The 27,988-nt window shown below is 38.1% G+C and overlaps 2 protein-coding genes across 4 annotated transcripts in view; one reads left to right on the top strand and one right to left on the bottom strand.

The window, feature by feature from the left end:
• Nucleotides 1-27,988, top strand: part of SPTLC2 (serine palmitoyltransferase long chain base subunit 2) — a 110,492-nt gene that overhangs the window by 69,362 nt on the left and 13,142 nt on the right. For 2 of the 3 annotated variants that reach the window (XM_049705306.1, XM_033413937.2), the window contains exons 10-11: nucleotides 23,412-23,547; nucleotides 26,194-26,323. In XM_049705306.1, the coding sequence (XP_049561263.1) occupies nucleotides 23,412-23,547; nucleotides 26,194-26,323 (266 nt within the window). The other variant, XM_033414007.2, reaches the window with a different exon arrangement.
• On the bottom strand, nucleotides 6-2,847 carry LOC105747745 (small ubiquitin-related modifier 1-like). Its single transcript, XM_033407004.2, has 2 exons — nucleotides 2,462-2,847; nucleotides 6-61 (listed from the first exon to the last, which is right to left on the bottom strand). The coding sequence occupies exons 1-2, from the start codon at nucleotides 2,757-2,759 to the stop codon at nucleotides 6-8; spliced, it is 354 nt and encodes a 117-aa protein (XP_033262895.2). The 5' UTR covers nucleotides 2,760-2,847.

The following is a 27,988-nucleotide window of genomic DNA, read 5'->3' as shown; positions in this document are numbered from 1 at the left end:
ACAGCTTAAAGCCTTGGCCCCTGCTGCTTGTTGTACATCCTGTGGCAGTCCTCAGGAAATCCTAGTTTGGGGCATTAAAACCAATTAAAGGATTCAACTACTACTAGGGACAGGGTGATAAACAAGTGCTTGTGACAGGAATTCACTGTGCAGTGCTTGGTGTTAAGGAGCTGCTCTAGCTGTTGAGGAGAGAAATAGCAGTAGTAATAATGGGAGAGTAGATTCAAATACTTGTATGCATTCTTGTAGGGAGATAAAGAACCAAAGGGCTGCTTTAGAACAGTATCCCTAGGGTAGGGAGGGGCGGGCTGTCTCCTTTGATGATCATTAACTTAACAATTGCCCAAGCTGAGCACTTTGATATTTGTTGACGGTCTAGCAAAACAGGGGCTGTGTCTAGAAGGTGGTAAACCTAGTTCCCACTCATTTTGCTTCAGTGTTCCAAAGTTACTGAACTCTTGCTTCCTGAAAGTCCCTTATAAATATCCTTTTTACAAGACTGTTCACTGGAGCAGAAAGGTACATTTATTTTCCTCTGTTCCCTGGAACTCTTAAGAGCCTAACGGGAAGATTGTCTAGTGCCATTTAATTGGGACTTAAACGTTATTAAAGTCAGTCTGCCCTGCCTTTCAGCTAATATTTCTTTTACTTCTGTTTTAGGTAACATTTTTATTTTTATTTTATTTATTTAATAAATTTATTTATTTTTACTTTTGGCTGCATTGGGTCTTCATTACTGCGCACGGGCTTTCTCTAGTTGCGGCTAGCGGGGGCTACTCTGTTGCAGTGGACGGTCTTCTCATTGTGGTGGCTTCTCTTGTTGCAGAGCATGGGCTCTAGGTGTGCGGGCTTCAGTAGTTGTGTCACAAACTATGGTATCATCTAAATGTGAAAAAAATATATATCATGAAGTAGAAGTTCCTTCATGGTTTAACCTTGTTAATTATCAATATATTTCTGTTGGCATGAAAATCAACTTCAGTATCTATACATTTGTAAGATTCATAAAATAAGCAAAAAGTATCAAAATTTTAACAAGTACCAAATATTTGCTACTACTTGTAGAAAAGGTTTTTCCCCCCATTGTTACCTTTACTTATTCAGTTTTTTTAAACAAATATTTTGTTTATTTTAATGAAGCTGGTACAGACAGTGTCCATTTAAAACCCATATCCCAGGCCAAAAAGTACCAAAAAGAGCAGTGTTCTGTTGTATACACTTCTGCATGAATAACTTTAACTGCTAATGAAAAGTAGAACTTTTCTGGGATCTTCAAGCAAGGTTTTTTTTTTGTTTTCTTTTTTTTTTATATAATTTTTTATTTATTTAGTTTATTTTTGGCTGCACTGGGTCTTTGTTGCTGTGCACGGGCTTTCTCTAGTTGCGGCGAGCAGGGGCTACTCTTCGTTGCGGTGCGCGGGCTTCCCATTGCAGTGGCTTCTCTTGTTGCAGAGCACGGGCTCTAGGCGGGCAGGCTTCAGTAGTTGTGGCACACGGGCTCAGTAGTTGTGGCTCGCAGGCTCTAGAGCGTAGGCTCAGTAGTTGTGGTGCTCGGGCTTAGTTGCTCCACGGCATGTGGGATCTTCTCTGACCAGGGCTCGAACTCATGTCCCCTGCATTGGCAGGCGGATTCTTAACCACTGCACCAGCAGGGAAGCCCCTCAAGCAAGGTTTTTCTTTCATCTTAAAATGCTTTCTCTGCAGTGAAGCCATCTTTGGAGTTAGTCATTATTCTCACCACCTCTGTCATCTTGACTCCAACCTGATATTCCTGTTCTTTTGGTCCAGACCCTCAGATTTTAAAAGTAGCTTTAAGTTAAGGAAAGGGCATTTTTCCACAGTTCAATTCTCTGAAAAACTTCCATCTCCCACTGAAAGTCACAGTCCAGGAGTGAAGCAACCACATGCTAGAACTTCAGGGCCAATTGGAAAGTCATTATGAACACTCGCATTAGTCGCTGTTATTTATCACAAGCGTGCAAATGCACAGTCCTGGAAAAGGCGGCCTCTCTGTGCACACATGTAATTTTTAAAAAGGAGAGGGCAATATGAAGGGGGCTGAGGTTTGATCACCAAAAATCAGCACAGTGAAAACAAACAGTAATGAATAATGGGCACTAGAATTCAAATTACCAGATGTTTTAAAAAAATGGGGTGCCAGTTTTCAATTCTGTTTTGAACGCTACATTACAAAAGAACTTTTTTTTTTTTTGCGGTACGCGGGCCTCTCACTGTTGTGGTCTCTCCCGTTGCGGAGCGCAAGCTCCAGACGCGCAGGCTCAGCAGCCGCGGCTCATGGGCCCAGCCGCTCTGCGGCACGCGGGATCCTCCCAGACTGGGGCACGAACCCGTGTCCCCTGCATCGGCAGGCGGACTCTCAACCACTGCGCCACCAGGGAAGCCCAGAACTAATTTTAAAAATAAAAAAAGGATTGAGGGAGAAGAATAAAAAAATCTAAACCATTGAATGCCCCCATTTGTTTCTGATAAACTTCAATCACATCTTCTTCCTCCATTCCCAGTTCTTTTGGAGTGTGAGTGTCAGCAATTCTCTGACCGTCAAAGAGAAGCCTGAGTGAATTCATGGGAACTCCCTGTCTTTGACAGTATGACTCTTTGAGTTTCTTGTGATGCGTCATCATTTTCACCTTGAAGTGAATCTCACTGCTATCCTGTCTGATGACTTTGAGTTTAGTGTTCTCTCCTTCCTTCTTATCCCCCAAGTCCTCAGTTGAAGGTTTTGCCTCCTGGTCAGACATGGTGACAGTGGCTTCCCCCAGGGTCTCCACCCAGCCGTCGCCTCAGGTAGGCAGAACCTTGCTCTAGGATTTACAAATCCGTCTCTTTCCCACAACACAACACTATGGCTGCAGGGACTTCTGCTATGCCTCCTACTTGTTCAGTTTTTAATTATTTAGGAAGCCTGCCTGCTCTTGTGGGGATGTATAGAGAGCATGGCTACAAGATTTTTTATTCTAAGATATTTGCTGCTATATGTGATTTTGAGTAATGTCTCCCATTCAGTTTTTCCTGAACAACACCCCGTCAGTGACAGGGTGCTCTGTTCCCGGGTCCTAGAGAGCTGTTTGTTTTTGCAGTTGATAAAGGATAAAAGAAGTACTTGGTCATTTTTATATTTGATGTGGGGAGTGGTTCTTATCTCTTCTTTATAACCAAAACCATTTAAGTGAAGTACAGTAATTACATGGGTTAGTATTCTTTCCAATTCTATGCTTATACTTCAAATGATAGTACCGGGGATTGTGGCCATTTGCAGAGAGAAGTAGAAAAGAGAGTAGAAGATAAGTGGCTCTAACAGCAGTTAGAAATTGTTCTTAACTTCTAAGTAAAAGTATGGCCATTATTCAAGAAAATTTTCTGTTAAGTATCATCTAAGTCCCATTGGACCTGGAATAACTTGGTCAAATGAATAGATTGCTGTCTCTTGGAGAGGGTTCCACGCTTTCTAAGGCATCAGTGCTAAAATCATCATCATAAAGCATTTGCTGGGCTTTCCTTGTGCAGTATTTTTACAGGGAGGTAGAGGGAAAGAGGGAGAGAAAGATGTTATAAAGAATCAGCTCATGCAGTTATAGAGACTGACAAGATTCAAGATCTACAGCAGGCAAACTGGAGACCCAAATGATCTAGTCCAGATACCATCAGTCTCAAGATCCAGGAGGAGCTGACGCTTCAGTTCAAGTATGAAGGCAGGAGAAAAAAAAAAAAAAGTCCCACCTTAACAGTCAGGCAGGAGGAATTCCTTCTTACCTGGGGGGGCCTTTTTGTACTATTTCGGCTTTCAGCTGATTGGATGTGGCTCACCCACATAGGGCAGTCAGCCAATTTAAATATTACTCTCATTCAAAACACCCCCACAGACACATACAGAGTAATGTTTGACTAAATATCTGGGGCCCATGAAGCCTAGTCAGGGTGTTACATAAAATCAGCCATCACGGGGACTTCCCTGGTGGCGCAGTGGTTAAGACTCTGCACTCCCAATGCAGGGGGCCTGGGTTCAATCCCTGGTCAGGGAACTAGATCCCACATGCATGCCGCAGCTAAGAGTTCACATGCCACAACTAAGGAGCTGGCAAGCCGTAACTAAGGAACCCATGAGCCACAACCAAGGAGCCCGCTGGCTGCAACTAAGGAGCCTGCCTGCTGCAACTAAGACCTGGTGCAACCAAATAAATAAATAAAAATAAATATTAAAAAAAAAAAGGCCATCACAGTATCCTCAGTTGATTAGCCCACTTTTTTTGGATACTGAAATTTGCCTCTAATGTTTTTCAGCTTCAGGAGAAGTAAATGAGTGAATAAACTCTGTCTAAGCCTATCAACTTTTTTCCCTCCATATTGGGCTTGACAGTGAAGACCCAACTTTCGTTCTAAAGTCTGGTTCCCTTGGAATGTTGACAGTTTTACAATATTAAGTTCAGTTAACTTTATATTTTAGTTTCTATTCATTAATTCATTTTTAGTTGGTGCCATACATGATGTTTATACCCTTGGCAATTTGCTAGAAAGTAGATCATCAGTAACAGCCAAGAAGAACAAATGAATTAATTTGGGAACTTTGTTATATGATTCTAATTAATGAAAGTAAGAGACCAACAAGTAAAACTGATGGATATAGAGTTTATGTTTATCTGTACAAATATGAAGATGTGTTTTTATGTTCTGATTTAAGTTCTGATTTTGGAATTCTTTTTCTATATAGTTTTATTTTGTTTGAGTCCTCTTGCTGTATGAAAATATGCAATTCGGGGTCAGCCTGTTAAGGATTCAAATACAGAATTTTAATACTCCTTTTTTTTTTTTTTTGGCCGCACTGTGCGGCTTGCAGGATCTTAGTTCCCCAACCAGGGATTGAACCCGGGCCCACGACAGTGAAAGTGCTGAGTCCTAACCCTTTAATACTACGTTTAAATGAATTTACCTTTTCATTCATTCTTGTTTTGTTTATAGAAGCAATACATGCTCATTTTCAAAAACCCAAATATATGTCACAGAAAATAAACAGGAATAACCAGTGTCAGTTATTTGGCATATAGTCTACAGATTTCTTTTGCATGCATATATATACACATATATACAAATAATATACATATATACAAATAATAATTTTATTCGCATTACTTTTAGCAGTGGCACATAAATAACACCACAGGATTAGAAGAGTTTTGACTAGTAGTCATTTATGGGAGGGAAGAAAATGAAGATATTAATTGCCTATTTAGCAGTTTTGGAGGACAGTTTCATTCTAGGGTTGTTAGAATTTACTCCATAATTTTGGCAAGAACAAAAAGCTGATGAGTTCTGCTAGGATACTTCCCCTCCCACACAGTGTTTAATGGTGCCTACGAATAACAAAAGATAAGGAAGTCACATTGTGAGAGGTCTGTCAGCTTGTGAATCCAACATAAATGGGGACTCTGACAAAGCATAAAAGAACTGACAATATTTAAAACAAAAAGTCATAAAAATTATAATCATCTTCATCAGTTCATTTAGTCCCATGGAATTAATTCATGGTTTTGATCTTTTGTTAACAGTTTTATGAAGTCATCCATTTCTAAGTTAGAATTCTATAAATTCTTACCCTGGCATGGTTAGAGATCTGATGACAGTGCAGTTGACAAGGAAATTGGGTTATTTCTGTGACATACAATATTTTAAGATAACTAGAATTATGACTGATAACATTATTTCAGGACATACCAGATTTCTACGAATTTCACATAGTTTCTGAAATATTTATAACATATATCTATACAGACATACAATAAAGAAGGTTTAGTATTACTTATTTGGAAATGCTTCCCATGTAATTTAATATATGAAATAAGCCTAGTTAGCTTAACATATCCCTTTTTATAAGGAGAGAACCAATCTTTGAGATATTTCAGGGGGCTTGAAATAATATTTCAGAGTTACTTCTAAGTCAAAAAAGGCTTTATTTAAAATTTTATTTTTGAAATTTGTCAAAAATATCAAAAGTTTTAAAAATACTTCGTCAAATAGGATCATAGGTCACTGTGGAACAATGCTCAGTTATCCATTTAATCAAAGTGACAAAGATTTCACAGGCAATTTTTTTTTTTTTTTTTTTTGCTGTATGCTGGCCTGTCACTGTTGTGGCCTCTCACTGTTGTGGCCTCTCCTGCTGCGGAGCACAGGCTCCGGACGCGCAGGCTTAGCAGCCATGGCTCACGGGCCCAAGCCGCTCCACGGCATGTGGGATCTTCCCGGACTGGGGCACGAACTCGTGTCCCCTGCGTCGGCAGGCGGACTCTCAACCACTGCGCCACCAGGGAAGCCCTCTCAGGCAATTATTGAAGGTTATATATTTAGTACTGTGCAAAACTTAGCTCTTTTAATATTGAGAGGACTAGGTTTACTTAAATAATCAAAGATCTGATAAAGACAACATAGAACGTAAGTGATTACTTTGACAAAACATAAGATCTGTCTTTTATAATCTTACTATCAAGAGCAGACGAATAGGGGAAAAAACGCTCGTCCTTTTAACCTAAGGAGGAACCAAATTTTAATTTTGCACCAGCTTACTCTTCGTTGCGGTGCGCAGGCTTCTCATTACAGTGGCTTCTCTTGTTACGGAGCATGGGCTCTAGGCACACGCGCTCAGTAGTTGTGGCTCATGGGCTGTAGAGTGCAGTCTCAGTAGTTGTGGCGCACGGGTTTAGTTGCTCCGCGGCATGTGGGATCTTCCCGGACCAGGGCTCGAACCCGTGTCCCCTGCATCGGCAGGCGGACTCTCAACCACTGCGCCACCAGGGAAACCTGGCATGTGGGATCTTAGTTCCCCAACCAGGGATCAAACCCGCATCCCCTGCATTAGAAAGCGGATTCTTAACCACTGGACCACCAGGGAAATCCCTGGAAGCAGTAGTCTTGATATACTTAATTTTAGACCTTTAGACTCCAAAAATACTTGTTTCCCAAAATTGTTTTGTTTCTCTAAAGTTTTTAGCCTTTTCCATTTGTTTCCCCTCAAACCTGCTTTTTCTTTTGTGTTCCCTATTTCAGATAATGGCATCTTTTATTCATGAAGTTGTCCGAAGAAGAGATCATTATTATATTTTCTCTCCTTTTTTATTCCATATATTTAATCACCAGAGCCTGTGGATTATGCCTGCTTAATGTCTTGAACCTCTCTACTTCACTGTAATCCCCACTGTTATTTATTTTACTTAGACTCCTGTCTACTTTCACCTGGATTTAATAACCAGTTAGAGGGATCAGTCAAGCGAAAAATGGTTTAGAAGGATTCAGATAAATGAACAATGCTGAAAATTAGGAATAGGAGCTATCCATGCAGAGTACCAGTAAAATTTTATGACTGATACCTTTCTTGAGTACTCTAGTTCACATTGGTTTCTCCCACCTTTCAAGATTCATTCTTTCATTAAATGTTTATTTAGCATTTTCTATGTGCTTTAAGCATTGGTAACAGTTTAGTCTACCTTCAAAATATATCCTCCCTCCACTTTTTATACCTATTGCTGTCACCCTAGTCCAAACCACAGTCATCTCTCCAGTGCTCTCTCTGCTTCTGTCTTTGACTCTCTTCTAAATGTATCACTCAGGGTGATCCTGTTGAAGCATAGGATGTCATGCCAGTCTTGTTTAAGAACTCTCTCAGAGGGCTTCTGCTTCTTAAAGTCAGAGTCTTAACATGAAGACCTATGAGGCCCTTCTGATTTGGCCCTCTGGACTTCCCTGGTGGCGCAGTGGTTAAGAATCCGCCTACCAATGCAGGGGACACGGGTTCGAGCCCTGGTCCAGAAAGATCACACAGGCCGCGGAGCCACAGTTGTGGCCTGTGTGCCGCAACTACTAAGCCTGTGCCCTGGAGCCCGTGAGCCACAAGTACTGAGCCCACATGCCACAGCTACTGAAGCCGATGTGCCTAGAGCACATGCTCTGCAGTAAGAGAAGCCACCAGAATGAGAAGCCAGCGCACCACAAGGACGAGTAGCCCCCGCTCGCCACAACTAGAGGAAGACCGTGCAGCTACGAAGACCCAGCGCAGCCAAAAATAAATAAGTAAAATAAATAAATTTATGATTTGGCCCTTTGTTGACCTCCTCTGGTCCCACTCTTCCCTGCGTGGCTCGCTCAGCTCCAACCAGACTGGCTTACTTGGTCCTTGGAAATGCAGGTGTGCTTTGCTTTTGGGTCTTGACGCTTTATGGAGGCAGCGCTTGAGCAGAATGAGTGCTTGAGTGAGGCGTTCATCCTTTTTGTTGTCTGTCCCCCATACTGGAATGTAAGCTCGCAGCACGCAGGGGTTTTTGTGTCTTTTATTCGATACAGTCTACCCAGGGCCTAGAGCAGGGTCTGGCACATAATAGATGGGTGCTCAGGATAGATTTGTCTAGTGTGTGCTTACCCAGCACGTAATGTATTCTCCCCTTTCTGTGTAGTCTTCCTGGTGAGATTTTTGCCTTTGGTGTAATGGCTATCATACCACTTTTGTATCTCCTGTATCTCTAGCAAATGTATACTGAAATAAACGAAATCTTTATTATTTAATTATTTTTATGTACAAGATTTCTGTTTTTTAAAAAATAGTTTTATATCTTAAAGTTAGGCTGCCCTGAGGCTTAAAAAATGTTAGTAGCCCCTAAATTCAGCTTCTTTAATGTTTAAGTTTCTCTGAGAAATCCTGAAGCATATACACAACTGCTGTACATGCAGGGTTTTTTAAAAACTCTTACTTGATAGACTTACCAATATAAATTGGTCATCTTTCTCAAATATGAGCACTTTTGTTTTAATTGACAATATTGAATGTGATGAAAGAGTTCATCATTTATATGGAGTAAGTGATAAGATGCGGAACAAATTTACATGTTCTGTTGAGTTTTATAGATGTGCATATTTATTTTTATAAAAATAGGTAGCTGTTACAATAGGGATTCAAAATCAGTTGGTTTCCACTGGGCTCCCCAAAATTTCAGAGATTACAGAATAATTCTTATTACTGTTGGTGTCAAATCTAAGTGTTCACTTGCCAACCCACTTCCCCTTTCTTGGAAGAAGTAAAAGTTATTTTTGGAACTCTGATTTCCTGACTAATTGGAGTCAGGAATCCCAGCAATTCCCCCTATTAAAGATATGCAAATGTCCCATAGCTCTCCTAAAAGGCAGTCTTACAGTAGGCAGTCTGAACCAGATGTGTTAGTAATACTTGGTGCCACCTTTTATCAGCCTCTCTCTCGACAAAGTATGTATAAGAAAAACTGATACTAAAACATCCTAGGAAAAAATAACTTTATGGGAATGAAAGTAGATGCACAGATGAAAAATAAATATTTTTTGGCCAGTATTGTCTGATTTGTGCGTTCATTCATATGATTTTTTAAAAATTTTACTTATGTATTTATTTTTGGCTGCATTGAGTCTTCGTTGCTGCACGTGGGCTTTCTCTAGTTGCGGTGAGCGGGGGCTACTCTTTGTTGTGGTGCGCGGGCTTCTCACTGTGGTGGCTTCTCTTGTGGAGCACTGGCTCTAGGCACCTGGGCTTCAGTAGTTGTGGCACACAGGCTCAGTAATTGTGGCTCACAGACTCTATAGAGTGCAGGCTCAGTAGTTGTGGTGCACAGGCTTAGGTGCTCCATGGCATGTGGGATCTCCCTGGACCAGGGATCAAACCCGTGTCTCCTGTATTGGCAGGCAGATTCTTAACCACTGCGCCACCAGGGAAGTCCCCATAGGATTTTTTTTTAAAGGAAAGAAAGGAAGGGCCAATCCCTTTATGCTTTCATTTCCTGCCTCAGGGCAAGGGCTTTAACTCCAAAGTGCTGTTTTCATAACACTTCCCCTGTCTTACAAATTCCTGGAACACCCAGCACTAAAAAGTTTGGGTTTTTTTTAGATTTGTCTTAAACAACAAAGGCTAAGAGGAAAATGCTTGAGCCCACCCCTATAATGTCTAGATGGTTCTGTTTTGGTTTTGTTTTTTAAGTAAAACGGTGATTATTAAATAGTAGTTAGATATACTTAAGATTATAAAATGAGAGATCAGACATTTAACCTCATTCCAGTTTTCTTTCCAGTTTATTTCCCAAATAATTAAAATTTATTTTTATTTTTTTTTGAAGTATTGACATGGATACAGTGAAGTGCAGAAATCTTAAACATACAGTTTAGTGAATAATGCACACTTGTCTAATCACCACCCAGATCATGTTGTAGAACATTTTCAGTATCCCAGGTTATCTTGTACCTCTTCCCAATTCATTCCTCCTTGCCAAAGATAACCATTATTTTGACTTCTATCACTATATATTAGTTTTGCCTGTTCTTGAACTTCATGTAAATGGAATCTTACCTACAATACAGTACACACAATCACTCTTGAATTTAGTGTATTTTATTCATCATATGTCTTTGAGATTCATTCACATATTTTGGTGAAACAATAATTCATTTTCATTGCTGTCCAGTATCCCATTGTTTGCATATATCACAGTTTTTTCATTCTGCTGACGGAAATTGGGTTATTTCCTGATTTGGGCTGTTATTAAGAGTGACATTCTTACCCGTGCCATTTGGTACATAACTCTGTTGGGTATATGTACTTAGGAATGAAATTGCTGGGTCATAGAGTAGGCATATCTTTAGGTTCAGCATATATTGCCATTTTTAGCAAAGTACCAGTTTACAGTCTCTCACTGGCAATGTATTGTTCCATATTTTTTGCCAACACTTGTAACCTTTCAACTACTTTAAAAACACATTCCATTCCCATTAGGGGAAATTAGAAATGGAAGTAGAAAAAAAGAGAAACATTATTTATTCTTACTCCAAATTAGGAACATATCATTTTATATTTAATGTGTTTATTCATTTCCTCCTTTTGCCCTATCTTCCCAGCTCAATTCAGTATTTTGAGAATATTTACGTAATTCCACCCAAGGAAAAAAATATACAAAAATGAACAGGACGAAGACCTAAATAAATGGCAGGATATCTGTGCTCATGGGTTGGAAGACTTACTATGGTTAAGGTAGTGATACTCCTCAAGTATGTAGATTCAACAACATACCTATCAAAATCCCAGCTGCCTGTTTTTAGAAATAGGCAAGCTAATCCTAAAAATCATATGGAAAAACAAGAGACCCAGAATAGCCAAATCGTCTCGGAAAAAAAACAAAATTGAAGGACTCACATGTCCCAAAGCTGTAGTGACAAGACATTGTCATCCTGGCATAAGTATAGATATATAAACCGTGAAATAGAACTGAGAATCCAGAGGTAAACTTTTCTATTTATGGTTAGTTGGTATTCAGGACAATTTCCCCAATTTCATTGGGGAAAGAATAGTCTTTTAAAAAAATGATTCTCAGACAACTGGATATCCACATGCAAAGGAATGATGTTGGATCCGTACCTCACACCATATACAAAAATAACTCAAAATGGATCACAGGCCTAAATGTAAGAGCTAAATTTATAAAACTCTTATTTTTTTTTTTTTTTTTTTTGGCCATGCTGCGCGGCATGTGGGATCTTAGTTCCCCGACCAGGGATCAAACCCGTGCCCCCTGAACTGGAAGCGCAGAGTCTTAACCACTGGACTGCCAGTAAGTCCCTAAATTTATAAAACTCTTAGAAGAAAATATAGATGTAAAATTTTCATGATTGTGGATTAGGCAGTGGTTTCTTAGTTATGACACCCAAGAGAACAAGCAACCAAAGAAAAAAATAGATAAATTGGACTGAATCAAAATTAAAAGCTTTTGTTCTTTAAGGGACACTCCAGCAAGATAGTGAAAAGACAGCCCTCAGAGTGGGAGGAAATTTTGCAAACCATATATCTAAAAAGGGTCTAGTGTCCAGAATATATAAAGAACTTTTACAACTCAAATTAAACAACTCAATTTAAAAATGGACGGGACTTCCCTGGTGGCGCAGTGGTTAAGAATCTGCCTGCCAATGCAGAGAACACGGGTTCGAGCCCTGGGCCAGGAAGATCCCACATGCCACAGAGCAGCTAAGCCCGTGTGCACAACTACTGAGCCTGTGCTCTAGAGCCCGTGAGCCACATCTGCTGAAGCCAGCACTCCTAGAGCCCGTGCACCGCAACAAGAGAAGCCACTGCATTGAGAAGCCCGCACACCACAACAAAGAGTAGCCCCCACTCACTGCAACTAGAGAAAGCCCACAGCAACGAAGACCCAACACGGCCAAAAATAAATAAATAGATAGATAGATAAATAGATAAATAAAAGCAATCATTAAAAGAAATTAAAATAAAATAAAAATGGCGAAGAGGGCTTCCCTGGTGGCGCAGTGGTTGAGAGTCCACCTGCCGATGCAGGGGACACGGGTTTGTGCCCGGGTCCGGAAGATCCCGCATGCCACGGAGAGGCTGGGCCCATGAGCCATGGCCGCTGAGCCTGCACGTCCAGAGCCTGTGCTCCGCAACGGGAGAGGCCACAGCAGTGACAGGTCCGCGTACCGCAAAAAAAAAAAAAAAAAAAAAAAAAAAAAATGGGCAAAGAATTCGAATAGACACTTCTCCAAAGAAGATACACAAATGGCCAAAAAGCACAGAAGAGAAGATGGTCAACCTATTAGTCATTAAGAAAATGCAAATGAAAACCACAAAATCCCACTTTACACCCACTAGGATGTCTAAAATTAAAAAGATAAACAATAACATTGTTGGTGAGGATCTAATAAAATGGAATACTCCCATATTACTGACAGGAATGTAAAATAACCCAGCCATTTTGGAAAACAGTTTCCAGTTCCTCAAAAAGTTAAATATATAGTTACCATATGACCCAGAAATTCTATTGTTAGGTATATACCCAACAGAATTGAAAACGTATGTCCACATGACAACTTGCACAGGAATGTTTATAGCAGCATTATCCATGATAGCCAAAAATCAAAAACAACCCAAATGTGCATCAGCTCATGAATAAATAAACAAAATGTGGTATATTTGTACAAGAATATTATTCGGCCATAAAAAGGAATGAAGTACTGATACATGCTACAACATGAATGAAACTTGAAAACGTTATGTTAGGTGAAAGAGGCCAGTACAAAAGGTCACATATTATATGATTCCATTTATATGAAATGTCCAGAATAGATAAAAACTACTGAATTGTACATTTTAGAAGGATGAATTTTAAAGGATGTGAATTATATCTCAATTAATAATAATAATTGAGGTGAAAAACTCCAAAGAGTAGAGGAACTGGTGAGTAAATTTTATTATATATAAGCTATATATGTAGTTTATAAATACAAGTAATTATATATATCTTATATATAAATTATACATGCAATTATATATTATATGTAAGCTATAATAATTTGTAACAGTCCAGTTAATGAAATAGAAGTAAAATTCCAGAAAGGAATCCAAACATATATAAAGAAAGGGCCTACTGAATAAAGGCCCTACTTAACCATAAGTATATGGTACTTTTAATATACTGTTAATCAGTTAGCTTGTATTTTTATATTAGGTTTTCCTATGTGTGGTTTTGTACTCTAAATATATCAAATTGCCCCACGTTTATATCTTCCTCTAGAGTAAATGTGGTAATTGAATCTAAGGGACATAAAAACATGCCCCAAATCATATAGCTAATGCATCTCCAACTCAGGTTTAAGGATACAAAAGAAAAGAAATCCATGGTTCCTATAAAGAAATAACAGGACCAATAGGAGTTCTCAACCAACCAGCAACAGTGCTGCCTTCCTAAGGCACATTTGGAAAAGTCTAGGGGCATTTTTGATTGTCACAGACTGGGCTATGGAGAGATGTTATTGGCATTTATTGCCGAGAGGCCAGTGATTCTAAATGTTCTACAGGGCACTGGACAGCCTTAACAACAAAGAATTGTTATGCCCCAAATGCCAATAGCAGTCTTATTGAGAAACACTGGCAATGGTTGACCAAAATTTTGTAGGATGCCCCCTTTTGGAAGATGGGGGAATGACAAATCTTACAGTGGAAATTGGGAAGAAGAATGCAGGATGAAAGGAAGTCTCTGGGCACCACATCTTTTCCTGAGAGCAGAGCCAGATAATTAATTTTTATTTTATATTGGAGTATAGTTGATTTACAATGTTGTGTTAGTTTCAGGTGTACAGCAGAGTGGTTCAGTTATACATAGTGTTTCAAGTGTACAAGCTTTTAAGTTTATTTAGGTCCCATTTGTTTATTTTTGTTTTTATTTCCATTAGTCTAAGCGGTGGATCTAAAAAGATATTGCTGTGATTTATGTCAAAGAATGTTCTGCCTATGTTTTACTCTAAGAGTTTTATAGTATCTGGTTTTACATTTATTTTAGGTGTTTAATCCATTTTAGTTTATTTTTGTGTATGGTATTAGAGAATGTTCTAATTTCATTCTTTTACATGTAGCTGTCCAGTTTTCCCAGCACCACTTATTGAAGAGCTTATCTTTTCTCCTTTGTTGTAGATTAATTGACCATATGTGCATGGGTTTATTTCTGGGCTTTCTGTCCTGTTTCATTGTTCTGTAAGTCTGTCTTTGTGCCAGTACCATACTGTTTTGATTACTGTAGCTTTATAGTATAGTCTGAAGTCAGAGAGCCTGATTCCTCCAGATCCATTTTCCTTTCTCAAGATTGCTTTGGCTATTCAGGGTCTTTTGTATCTCCATACAAATTTTAAGATTTTTTTTGTTCTAGATCTGCAAAGAGTGCCCTTGGTAATTTGATAGTGGTTTCATTGAATCCGTAGATTGCCTTGGGTAGTATAGTCATTTTGACAATATTGATTTTTCCAATCCAAGAACATGGTGTATCTTTCCATCTGTCTGTGTCATCTTCAGTTTCTTTCATCAGTGTCTTACAGTTTTTGGAGTACAGGTCTTCTGCCTCCTTAGGTAGGTTTATTCCTAGGCGTTTTATTCCTAATATTTCCTTTTAGTCAGTTCTACTTAATATAGAAGCCAAAGTGGATCAATGAGTAGTGGTTAAGACAACAGTCTGAAACCAGAAGAATCAGAGAGTTCAAATCCTGGTTCTTCCACTTGGAATTACATAACCTCTTTGGGTGTTAGGTTAGTTTCCTCAGCTGCAAAATAATTCTTAGAGTTGCCTCTGTTTCCAAAAGTGAGAGATGAGAATGTCTACTAATAGTCTGTTCTTCAAAAAAAAAAAAAAAAAATAGTCTGTTCTTCTTCTCAGAAGTTACGGATGTGGTGTATGAAAGATGCTGTGGTTTTAAGTGTTGAGCAAGAAAGGAATTTGAATTCTTCTTCTTAGCCCAGGTTTACTTGTCTCTTTTGAAAGTGTCATTGTGATTGCATCTGAGATTTTCTGCCATGCCAACTATTTACAGTTCTTGGAGCTGCTATAACGGCAGTAATTAAGGCACACCTAACTCCTCCTTTGCATAAGCCCAGAGTACTTCCAGCTGAGGAGATGGAGCTGTTGTCCTAATATTGGATTTAGATATAGTACCACTAGTGCAAAAGAATGCCAAGTTCGTTTAAATTAATATAAATCAACACGTTCGTCCATTCATTTATGGAAGACTATAAAGTAGTATCTTATCAGGAAGTAAGGCTGGTTAGTAGTTGACTTGGTAATATTTAGAGATATAATAACTGAAGCTAAATATAATTTTCCCCTGATTAGAAATTGCTTTACCGGCAAAAGGAAAATGAAGAAGCATTTATTGAGCCTGGCACTGTGCTTACTATGTTACATGGTTTCTTTGCTTTAAAGGGAGTCAGTACTAGAAGCTTCCATAATTACTTTGGAAATAGCCTTTGAAAACATAGTTTGCATGTGATTTGAGTTACCTGATACTATAAAGACTTGTATAAGAAGTCTTCAAGATATAAGCTCCAGTTTTAGATATGAGTGGAGACATGTGTTTAACATAGGCAGAGTAAACACTGAGGATGTCTGAGTTTATTCTATTTTTTAAAGAAGATGCTTTTCAAGAGAAAAACCACAGGAGTGAAACATGTTCCTTTTCACTCTGCAGTATAGTCCAACCAAGGTAAAATATTAGAAAAAGTAACCTTCCAGATAGTAAAAATAAGTCTTTGGACAGATGAGTAAACTGAAAGATTGATAGTTAAGTTCAATTCTTAGACATAAAGTATTAAAGAGATATTATGTGAAATATCCATAATGTAATGTCTTTGATAGTATAAATTAGAAGAAGGTGATGGGTAGTATTTTTCCATATTTTATCCTGCCTTATGTCCCATAACTCCTAATTAATGCTGAAAGCTAACTGAAACCATTCTTGGGGCTATGTATTCTGTTTTGGGAACCCTAAACTGAGAAAACCCATATGTGCTTTGATATTATGACGTTTAAGAAGAAGTGGGGAGGGGGGAAGAAGCTCTTCAGTTTCAAATTCTTCTAGCCCATTATGATTAATTGGAAAGTATAAGTCTGAGGAATAGCAGTAACTTTATTTTATTTTTCCCAGGAAGGCAGATTATATCAGCATATCCAGGAAATCTAAGAAGATTAGGAGCTGTGTAATGGAGTATAATGTGAGTTAGGGGATCAACTCTGACTGAACATCAGTCATATTTGTGTCCTTTATTTTGAAAGATTTTGGTTAACACCGGAAATGTTTTTTTTGAAGTTGCAGACTCAAACTCATTTTGCTGATTATAAGTTATATAAAAGCTCATCAGCTAAATTGAAAGTTATATTGCTGTGTGAACAGGTGAGTACTTGCTATATTTTTTGAAGCCTGAGTTCTGAGTAGTTAGCACTAATGCCATTTAAGACAAAATATCTGCTACCTTTTGTATTTCTTGTTTTGTGCATAGATCTTATCTTTTTTTTTTTTTTAACTGGCCCTGAGACTTCAGAAAATTTTTATCTCATGGAACACCATCTGTTCTGATTAATAACTGTCTGGGAGGGCTTACAGAATTTTATTTGAGTAATAACAGAGTAGTTCCTTCAAACCCTAAGATTACAAGCCTGAGAACCCAGAGAAATCTGGATTAAGACTTGGTAAAAATATTTCTTTTGAAAATGTCTGGAATGCAGTTAGTACAACTGCAAATCTGTTTAGCAGTGGTTAATAAATATAACTCTCTTTGTAATTCTGTATTGTAAAAGTGATTTAAAGTTATCAATATATAATGGTTATCAATACGTAGATAATTGTGCTGTTCCTTCTACCTCCATCTTCCACCCTTTTTAGGCTTTCTATTTCCTTAAAAGAAATAATGATGCCATCATTATTTCTTAAAACTAATGATGCCATCACAACCTATTGATCCATCATATTCATTACTTCCCTCCTTAGCATAAAATTTATTACAAGAAGTTCAGGACTAAAAAATGACCAGTTAAAGTTATCTGCTACATTTTCTGGGACATTAACTACACATATGTGTTTACTTTTCTCTCTTTCATGCCAGGCTGTAGGTTTTAATTGAAGAGATTCTAAAAATGGCTTCATTCTAACAAATTGTATTAAGAAATTCCAGAAGGACAGCCAACACAGTAAGGTTCATTTGTGAACTTCAAGAGAATCAGTACAGAGGTTTTCTCTAAATTGCTTTTACGCTTTTTATCACCCTTAAAAGTAAAGATTTATGTTTGAAAAGTAGAGAAGAATGCTGATCTCTTATATTACCATCTGTGTTCTCTCTGAGGCAAGGATAAAGACCTTTTAAGAGTTAGTATCTTTTTTTTTAATATATTTATTTATTTTTGGCTGCACTGGGTCTTTGTTGCTGTGTGCGGGCTTTCTCTAGTTGCGGCGAGTGGGGGCTACTCTTCGTTGTGGCGTGCGGGCTTCTCATTGTGGTGGCTTCTCTTGTTGTGGAGCACGGGCTCTAGGCGCTCAGGCTTCAGTAGTTGTGGCATGTGGGCTCAGTAGTTGTGGCTCGCGGGCTCTAGAGCGCAGGCTCAGTAGTTGTGATGCACGGGCTTCGTTGCTCCGCAGCATGTGGGATCTTCCCGGGCCAGGGCTCGAACCTGTGTCCCCTGCACCTGCAGGCAGATTCTTAACCACTGCGCCACCAGGAAAGCCCAGTATCTTTTTTTTTTAACAAGGCTAACCTTTCTTTGTTTTTAAGTTTGTGTTAGACCAAATACTTGCTGCAGCTCTGCAGTAAGAAAACTCTTTAGAACTGAGCTAGCAGATTGGACTTAAGTACCATGCTTCTTGTATTAATATTAACTGGTATTTTATATGATATTTAATTCAAAATGGGTAACAGTGTTGTCTTTAAAATTCAGTGTCACTTCAGGAATAAGGGATAACCACTTTCCCAATACGTATAACTGCAAAAGCTTACTGATTTGTAAGTAACTTAACTTGGCTGCTTTTCCTATTATTATCTTTGAAATTATTAGGTTGAATCAGAAGAAATCGCCTTTTTAAGGTCAAAAATAGTCAAATATTGGCAGTTTCATGGTTCAGCCTAGTAGTTTTGTTGGATAAACAGACCACTTAATTTCTGGGATTCACTATGACCACTATTTCTAATTGAGTTTGCTTTTCTCCAGCACTGGTCTTGATTCCTCCCCTCAGTCTTTATTCCCTACTCACCAGTGATGATTGCAGTTTGCTATTCCAGATGAGTTTATTGGAAGAACTACTTTCCACTTATCTCATACTTGCCTTGTGTCTTAGGCTCCTTCACCCATTCATCCCTATCCTATTCATTGCTAGTAAGTGCCGTTTAAAAAGTAAAATACAGATATTGTTACCCAGTAAAGGGTTAAACACTTGAAAGTTTGAAAAGTACATAATTTCTTGCTGTGGTTTAGAAGAAAAAGCGCTAAACGGGAGTCAGAACCTTGATCTTCCTCCTACTGAATGAAAAGCCTTAGAGAAAGTAGTTTAACATTTATGGGCCTGTTTCTTTGTGTATAAAGTATAAATACAGTTTACCTGTGAACAACAGAGGTTTAAACTGCCCAGGTCCACTTACATGTAGATATTTTTCAACAATAAATGCTGCAATACTACGTGGTCCCTGGTTGGTTGAATCTGCAGACCTCAGCTATGGAGGGCCGACTCTAAATTATATGGATTAAGGGTCAACTGTAGTACATTCTTTTACCATATCCACCTAAAGCAGTTAGAAGCAAATGAAACTGAGCTGTTAGTTGCTAATTATAGTAATTCTTCCCTTATTTGGGCATGACTAAGATGCTTAAATAAATATTTAGGAGAGAATTTTTTTTAATTGAAGTATAGTTGATTTACAATATTGTGTTAGTTTCAGGAGTATAGCACAGTGATTCATTATTTTTGCAGATTATATTCCATTATAGGTTATTATAAGATAATGGGTATAATTCCCTGTGCTATACAGTAAATTCTTTTGCTTATCTATTTTATGTATAGTAGTTTATATCTGTTAATCCCATATTTTTAATTTGTCCCTCTCCCCTTCCCTCTCTCCTTTGGTAACCATAAGTTTGTTTTCTAAGTCTGTAAGTCTATTTCTGTTTTGTAGATAAGTTCATTTGTATCATTTTTTTAGATTCCACATATAAGTGATATCATATGATATTTGTCTTTCTCTGTCTGAACTTAGTATGATAATCTCTAGGTCCATCCATGGTGCTGCAAATGGCATTCGTTCTTTTTTTTAATGGCTGAGTAATATTCCACTGTGTGTGTGTGTATACACAAACACACACACTTGCACACACACATCTTTGTCCATTCATCTGTCGATGGACGTTTAGGTTGCTTCCATGTCTTGGCTGTTGTAAATAGTGCTGTGAATACTGGGGTGCACGTATCTTTTAGAATTAGAGTTTTCGTCTTTTCCAGATATATGCCCATATAAGTGATACCATATAGTATATGTCTTTCTTTGTCTGACTTATTTAACTAAGCATAATATTCTCTAAGTCCGTCCCTGTTGCTGCAAATGGCATTATTTCATTCTTTCTTATGGCTGAGTAATATTCCGTTGTATATATTCCATATCTTCTTAATCCAGTCATCTGTTGATGGACACTTGGGTTGCTTTCATGTCTTGGCTACTGTAAATAGTGCTGCTGTGAACATTGGGGTGCATATATCTTTTAGAATTAGTGTTTTCTTTTTTTCCAGATATATACCCAGAGGTGGAATTGCTGGATTATATGGTAGTTCTATTTTTATCAATAGTTTTTTAAGGAACCTCCATACTGTTTTCCATAGTGTCTGCACCAATTTACATTCCGACCAGCAGTGTACAAGGGTCCCTTTTATCCACATCCTCTATTTAGGAGAGAATTCTTTTTTTTTTTTTTTTTAATTTTTTGGCTGCACCACATGGCATGTGGGATCTTAGTTCTCTGACCAGGAATCAAACCTGTGCCCCCTGCATTGACAGCACAGAGTCTTAACCACTGGACTGCCAGGGAAGTCCCTCAGAGAGAATTCTTTTAAATCTGAACTTTATAACTGCCAAAATGAAAGTTGGTAATCTCAAGTCTAATGTCCATTAACACATAAATGGGTAAACAAATTGTGGTATATCTTTGGTAAGGAATACTATTCAGCAATAATAAGGATATATAAGTTGGGAATTTTAAATGCCTATTCTCAGTATCTTCCAGTTTTGCCTATGAATGTTATTTTAGATGTGTTTTCTTTTGGGACTCTTCTTGTCAAGGAACAGATGACAATGAATGGTGAGACTGAGATTTCCACTTGCTTTTGTTACAGAGAACTTGCTTAGAATGATATAGCCATAGGTGGAAAAGGTAAGGTCTAAATCTCTTAGCATTTCTTCTTCTCCTTGATAATTTTTCTTGATAATCTTGGAATAAGAAAAAAATATTTTAACAAAAGGTAGTTTGTGATAAGAAAAAGGTAGCGAGTTGTAAAATAATAAGTGGTACAGGAAAAATTAATGTACACTAAATTAGCAGATGTGTCACACAGTTTCTAAAAACCTTTAATATCATTTATATACAATAAAATTCACCGATTTTAAGTGTGTAATTCCATGAGTTTTGACAAATGTATACAGTCATGTAACCATACCATAACTGAAGTATAAAATGTTTTTGTCACCCCTGAAAAGTCCCCTTCATACCGCTCTGCTGTCAGTCCTCTCTCCATTCCCTGGCAACCACTAATCTGTTTTCTATCATTGTAATTATGTCTTTTTAAGAATTTCCTATAAATGAATTCACAAGTGTATAGTCTTTTGTGTCTGACTTATTTCATTTAACATAATCCTTTTGAGATTCATCATTTTTGCATGTATCAGTTGTTCCCTTTTTATGTATTTTCTTTCTGTCTTCATCATGTTTCCTCTACTTTTCTGAATGTATGGAGTATATTTATAATAACATTTTTGTATCCTTGTCTGCTAATATTCTGTCATTTCTGGTCTGTTTCTATTGATAGACTTTTCTCCTAGTTGGTGGGTCATATTTTCCTGTTTCTTTGAATGCCTAGAATTTTTTATTATACGTCACACATTGTGAATTTTACATTACTAGGGGCTGCATTTTGTATTCATTTAGGTAATAATGTTGGACTTTGTTCTTGGAATCAATTGGATCCTTTTAAGACTTGCTTTTAAGGGGTGTTAGGGTGGGCCAGAGCAAGTTTTAGTCTAGGGCTAATTTAGCTCCACTACTAGTGTGATTCTGAGGTCTTTCCATTTTGGTTGGTGAAAAGAGAAGCTATTCGCAACTGTATGAGTGCTGGGAATTGTTCAGTCTGCTGCTTTCTGTTGGAGCTTTCTCCAGCCCCTCATAGTTTCTTCTCATACGTGTTCAGATCAGCACTTTGCCAAATGCTCTTCTGTGGACCCCCAAAGGTCTCTTGTGCACCTTCCTCCTCCCCTGTTGTGTGCCCAGTAAATTCTAGCCACCTTAGCCTCCCCAACTCCAAAATCTGATGTCTTCGACTGACAAGACTAGGTCCCCACTCCTGGAGCAGCCCGGGACCTGTCTCCAGGTGGTATGAGGACAGTCCAGAGACTCACTTCTGTTTTCCCTTCTCTGCAGCAGCACAGTCCCCCACTGCCTGGGGCCCAGTGTCTGAAAACCATTTTGTAATATACTCTGTCCAGCTTTCTGTTGTTTACAAACAGGAAAGAAAATCCGGTTCCTAGTACTTTATCATGGCTGGAAGTGGAAGTCTCTTATTCTAAATGTAGAGTAAGCATGTGTTGGTATTTCTAGGGGAAAATTAGAGTACGTGGCTCATCAGTTGTCAACATAAACTTAACATACCTTAATGTCTGTTTTAATATGTGTAAGATGTATGTCATAACTTAAGTGATGTTCTTCAGGGTTCACACTAAACTAATCTAAGCTTGTATGTGCTTCTCCGGTCAACTTGAAATTATTTACATATAGAGTATTAATTTGGGGTTATTTGTAGCAAACTTATCTAGAGTAGTTTCCCATCAATGACGGATATGTTAGCGTTTTGATTCTAAGGACGTTTGTTAGTCATCTGTATTTGCAATTGATTAACTTACCTTTGAGCTGTATGGTTGTATTTTTTAAAATATGAATTTGCTTGCTTTCTAATATATGTGAAAATGACTGCAACCTTTTCTTATTTGTGAGTATTTGTGATTTAGAAAACCATAAAACAGTTCTTAGCCCTTTGCAAGCTGATCTTTTGAATTTATGTCTTGCTCTCTGTAACAGAACGGTTGTTTTTGGACATCTGTTCATAGATTGACCTACCATAAAGTCAAAACCAGGCCAAATATTTAGTCAATCAGCAGTTAGAGAAATGTGTGTCTTAATCCATTTGTGTTTTAGGGAAGATGAACAAAGTAGGATTAAAAATATGATTTTTACATTATTATATGTATATGCTATTGCTGTCTGGTAGAAGTTTTAGGGAAATGGTAACATAAACTCTTAAGAGGAAAATATGGGGCTCTGAATGATTCTGTCTCTGGTCTTATGTGTAAAATTATTTGCAGCACGGTTTTTGGAATGAATATTGAAGTTGAGAGGCCTAGCTTCTAGTCAACTGTGCCACTCATTATTGTGTAACTGTAGGCCACCCACAACCTTTGTGAGTCTCCTAATATATAAAATGAGAATGATAATAATTATCCAACCTACTGTAAAGGGGTGGTAGAGTGTTAAATGAGGTAGTGTCAATGAAAATGTTTGAAGATGCTAATGTGCCATGGAAATACTGGTCATTAAACTTTATTTTGTACATTACTATAAAATCTGCTATCAACACCTACTATGACAGAATACAAACACAAGATATATTTGTTTCTACTTACATTCCATACAGTTTACTGTGCAAAAATATTTTATATGGGAAAGGAAGAAACAAAACATAGAATTGATTGATAGAATAGAGATGGAGGAGGTTGCTGTCTTTTTCCACTTCTTCTTTCTTAGTATTATTTTGTTTCCCTCCCCATGATTTTCCAGGCAAAGAGTGTATACAGCAGTTAGCTGAAAACGTCAGATATTTCAGGAGACGTCTGAAAAATATGGGCTTCATCATCTATGGAAATGAAGATTCTCCAGTGGTGCCTCTGATGCTCTACATGCCAGCCAAAATTGGGTACCTTTTTGCAGATTACAGATTGCCCTCTTATTAGACTTAAGGTTTACCATGATGTGAGACCAGGCTTATATATTTTGTTAGGTAAAATTGTCTTGGCCTCATTATGTTAACCTTTGTTTGCTAGATCTGCCGTAGATTAAACAAGTGGATTCCAATTTGTAAAATATGTTAACTTGTTAGTCTTTCCTTAAACAAACATTTGAGTTTAATGCACTCTTCTGGGGGATTGAGATAGATCAGTGAACAAAACACAGAAAAACCCATGTCCTTGTGGAGTTTATGCTCTACTGGGGCAAGAGTCAGACAAACGTAATAAATAAAGAAATTATGTAATATGCTAGAAGGTGTTAAGGGCTATAGGAAAAAAAAGAGCAGGATATGGGGTTTGAGAGTGCACTGTGGGTGGGCAGGTTACAGTATTAAATGGGGTGGTCACCCTCAATAGCCTCAGGGGTAAGGGAAGATGACATCTGAGCTTGAACTAGCTGAGCAAGTTAGCCACTTGGAGGAAGAAGCTTCTGTGCAAAGGCCACAATGCAGGAACATACTTAGCTGATGGAAGACTAGCGGGAGGTGAGTGGAGCTGAAGTACAGTGCCCAAGGGGGAACAGTGAGCCATGAGGTCAGATGTGCACTTTACACAGCCTCTCTGGCTTGTGCAAGGCGTGTATAATGGAAATCTTTGCCCTGGAATAGCTTTCAATGTATTTGAGAAGTACAGATGTATAACGAAACCAAAATATATATGAAAAGCAGATATGAAGTGGACAAATCTAATTATTTGCAAAATAATTATGTGCAAAATTGCACCAGAGATATAAAATAAAGGAGTCAGACTTCCCTGGTGGCGCAGTGGTTAAGAATCCGCCTGCCAATGCAGGGGACACGGGTTTGATCCCTGGTCCAGGAATATCCCACATGCCGCGGAGCAACTAAGCCCGTGCGCCACAACTACTGAGCCTGCGCTCTAGAGCCCGCGAGCCACAACTGCTGAGCCCGCGTGCCACAACTGCTGAAGCCCACACACCTAGAGCCCACACACTGCAACGAAGAGTAGCCCCCGCTTGCCGCAACTAGAGAAAGCCCGTGCGCAGCAAAAAAGACCCAACACAGCCAAAAATAAATAAATTTATTTTAAAAATAAAATAAAGGAGTCATCTGCTTAGTATAGGTTCAGTAAAAAAGGCACATCTTTTCAGATTTGTGAGTTTTGACTGGATTGTAAATATAAAATTGAGTAAGGATCATTTCTCAGGTTTAATGGAACTCATTAAAGGAGCAAATATTTCTATGCATCTTTGAATCCCCAGCGCCCACCTCAGCCCCTTGCACTCAATAAGTGTTGATTAAAGTGAATATAGGAGGGAAAATTAAATCAGGGAACCTGGAAGTATGGTGATTCCAAAGTTAGTGAATGGGGGATATTGGGAAAGGGTGCTCGTTGAGGGAAAAAGAGGAGTTTAGTTTCCAGTAGGAAGTCATATGGGCAATTGGCATTATGGCCTTCAGAGGAGATGGAGGAAATGAGGGAATCCTACACCAAAGCAGAGGTGTAGGATTTCCCTCATTTTTCTTTAAATGGAATTATCATCATAAATAAACTCAAAAAGTTACCTGTTCTGGAGGATTGACTTAGTCTAGAACGCTTTCTTTAGAGAGGACTGTGTCTAATTTATTCTATACAGGTGAAACTGACTATGTACATTATAATTAAGATTTAGAGAGAGTAAGGCAGAATTGGAATAAAGCACTAGACAGTTTGGGAGCATGTGCTAAAGATGCAGGACTTGGCCTGACACAAAGGAAACACATTGAAGAGGATGTACTGTTACTAGGAGTGGGGAAAGCTGGTGCTATTACTAAAGTGAGTGGAATTTTTTATTCTCAAACAAATGCTTTAAACAGCTAAGGGAAAAGTCAGAAAGGAATAAGGTAGGTCAACAAGAGAAAAGGACAAAGAATAACATAATTTAGTAAATAACAAAATTTACATGAAAGTTAGAATTGTATTAATTAGGCAAGGTACAGATGTAGAGTAAGGTCACATGCCACGAGTTTGACTTGGGATGGGGGGTTAAACAAGAACTGTGTGGTCTGGGTGGTCATCTGAAGTCTGGGGATGAGCTGGCCTCACAAACACCAAAGGAAACCCTGAATTACAAAGGCAGCTCAACACTTAAGTCGATCCAAAAAATGCCTGGTCTGGAAGGCTAGTGCTTGGCCTTTCTGCCAGCAGAAAGATGTCCAGATCCTTTGCATCCTTAATCTTAAGAACTTTTTAAACTGCCAAGCCTGCAAGGACCAGGTTTTAAACAAGTTCATTTTGAAACCTCTGAACCACTGTTACATGTCAGTGACACCTTAAGGCTACAGTTGCAAATTACTTTAGGCAAGCCCTATTAAAAATTGGTCTGTGCCAACAATATTCTTTCACCTTTCTGAAGGAAACTATTTGGGAGAAGACCACTTTAGGATTGAATAAAAGTCTTTGTAAACTGTCAATTTTAACTTTCATAGAAGTTAGAAGAAATTCCTCATAGAACTGTCTAGTGCCTGTATCACCCAAGAGTTTACATCATTCAGGCCTTTGAACTGTGTGATTTATTATTCTTCCTGGTTTCTTTTCTTGTTTTCCCTCTGCAGGGCCTTTGGACGGGAGATGCTAAAGCGGAATATCGGTGTAGTTGTGGTAGGATTTCCTGCTACCCCAATCATTGAGTCCAGAGCCAGGTTTTGCCTGTCAGCAGCTCATACCAAAGAAATGCTTGATACTGTAAGTAGACATTTTCACTTTGATATAATATACCTTATACTAAGAAGGCCTGTTTATCAGATGAAATTAATCATCTGTTGGTCCTGATGCTCTCTGAGCACCTGAGATATTTACTGGTGAAGTAGAGGAGGGAGTGCACAATGCTGCTTAATACATTGCTATTTTAAAAAAATTGCAAAACTGTTAGCATCACCCACCAGACCCTGCATGATCAGGGCTCTAGGGAATTTTCTGGCTTCATCTTGTTCCACTCTCTCTCATTATGATCTCTACAGCTCTACATTCTCTTTCTACTCTAGCTGTTTCTCCCCTGAGCTTTCTTGTGTGTTGTTCTGTCTGTGGCAGTTTCTCTCTTGACCTTTCTCTCCCCTTTGCCTGGCTGACTGCTACTCATTCTTAACATCTCCACTTAAAAGAAACTTGCTCAAGGGTTTTCCCAAACCCTCTTGGCTAGATATTTCTGGAAATCCTAAGACTCTCCCCTAGGAAATTCTTTACACCTGTAATTATTTAATGACAATCTTTACCATTAGATAAATCTTTAGGAGGGACTAAGTCTATTTTTCTCATTCTGTATCCCCAGGACCTACCACAGTGCCAGGCACATAGTAGGAGCTCATAATTATTACTGAATGTAATTATTTATGGTCTCTTAATATGTTCTCATCTCTTGATATTCTCTTAATATGCTATTATTTCACACCTGAGACTTCAGACTTCTTTTTTTAGCATTTTTTATTTAATTTTTTTTTTTAGAATTTCTAGTGTATTTTTCCCTTTTGAATTTTTTCTTATCCTTCTGTTGGTTTATTTTGCTATTATTTTCTAACTTTTTGATTTGGATATGGATTTTCCAATGAACACCATGTCAGTGGAATCCCACATATTTTAGTAAAGCACACCTTCGTATCTATATCAGTATTTCTAATGTTTTTCTTATTTCTCTCTGAATTAGGATTGGCTTATTAATTTTTTAAAAATATTTATTTTATTTTTGGCCGCGTCGGGTCTTAGTTGCGGCATGCGGGATCCTCCACTGCGGTGCACAGGCTTCTCTCTAGTTGTGGCATCTGAGCTTAGTCGCCCTGCAGCATGTGGGATCTTAGTGCCCCGACCAGGGATTGAAGCTGCATCCATTAAACTTTTAAATTCTAGTCCCTCTAATATGTATATTGGATAACATGATGACTTTAGATTGTATTTCCCTAATCACAAATGTTGTTGAACCTTTTTTTTTTAATGTGCTCAGTTGCCATCTGTGTATCTTCTGTGATAAAGTATCTGTACAAGTTTATGTCCAAGTTTCATTGTTTATCTTTTATTTTCATATTATCAAGTTTTTAGAGGTCTTTTAGGCTATTATTCATATTCAGCATCATTTTTTGAAAAAAGGCTATCATTCCTCCATGTGTTTTCCTTAGAAACTTTGTCAAAAATCAGTTGAATATATTGTGTAAATTCATTTCTGAAAAGTCTGTTCTGTTTCATTGACTTAGGTGTCTGTCTTCTCACCAGTATCTTGATTATTTTTATTTTTTAAAAAATTTTTATTTTATATTGGAGTATAGTTGATTTACAATGTTGTGTTAGTTTCAAGTGTACAACAGTGATTCAGTTTATACATATACATATATCTATTCTTTTTCAGATTCTTTTTCCATATAG

The sequence above is a fragment of the Orcinus orca genome, chromosome 2 (assembly GCF_937001465.1).
Source record: "Orcinus orca chromosome 2, mOrcOrc1.1, whole genome shotgun sequence".
Lineage (NCBI taxonomy): Eukaryota > Metazoa > Chordata > Mammalia > Artiodactyla > Delphinidae > Orcinus > Orcinus orca.
This window is presented reverse-complemented; position numbering and strand designations above follow the sequence as displayed.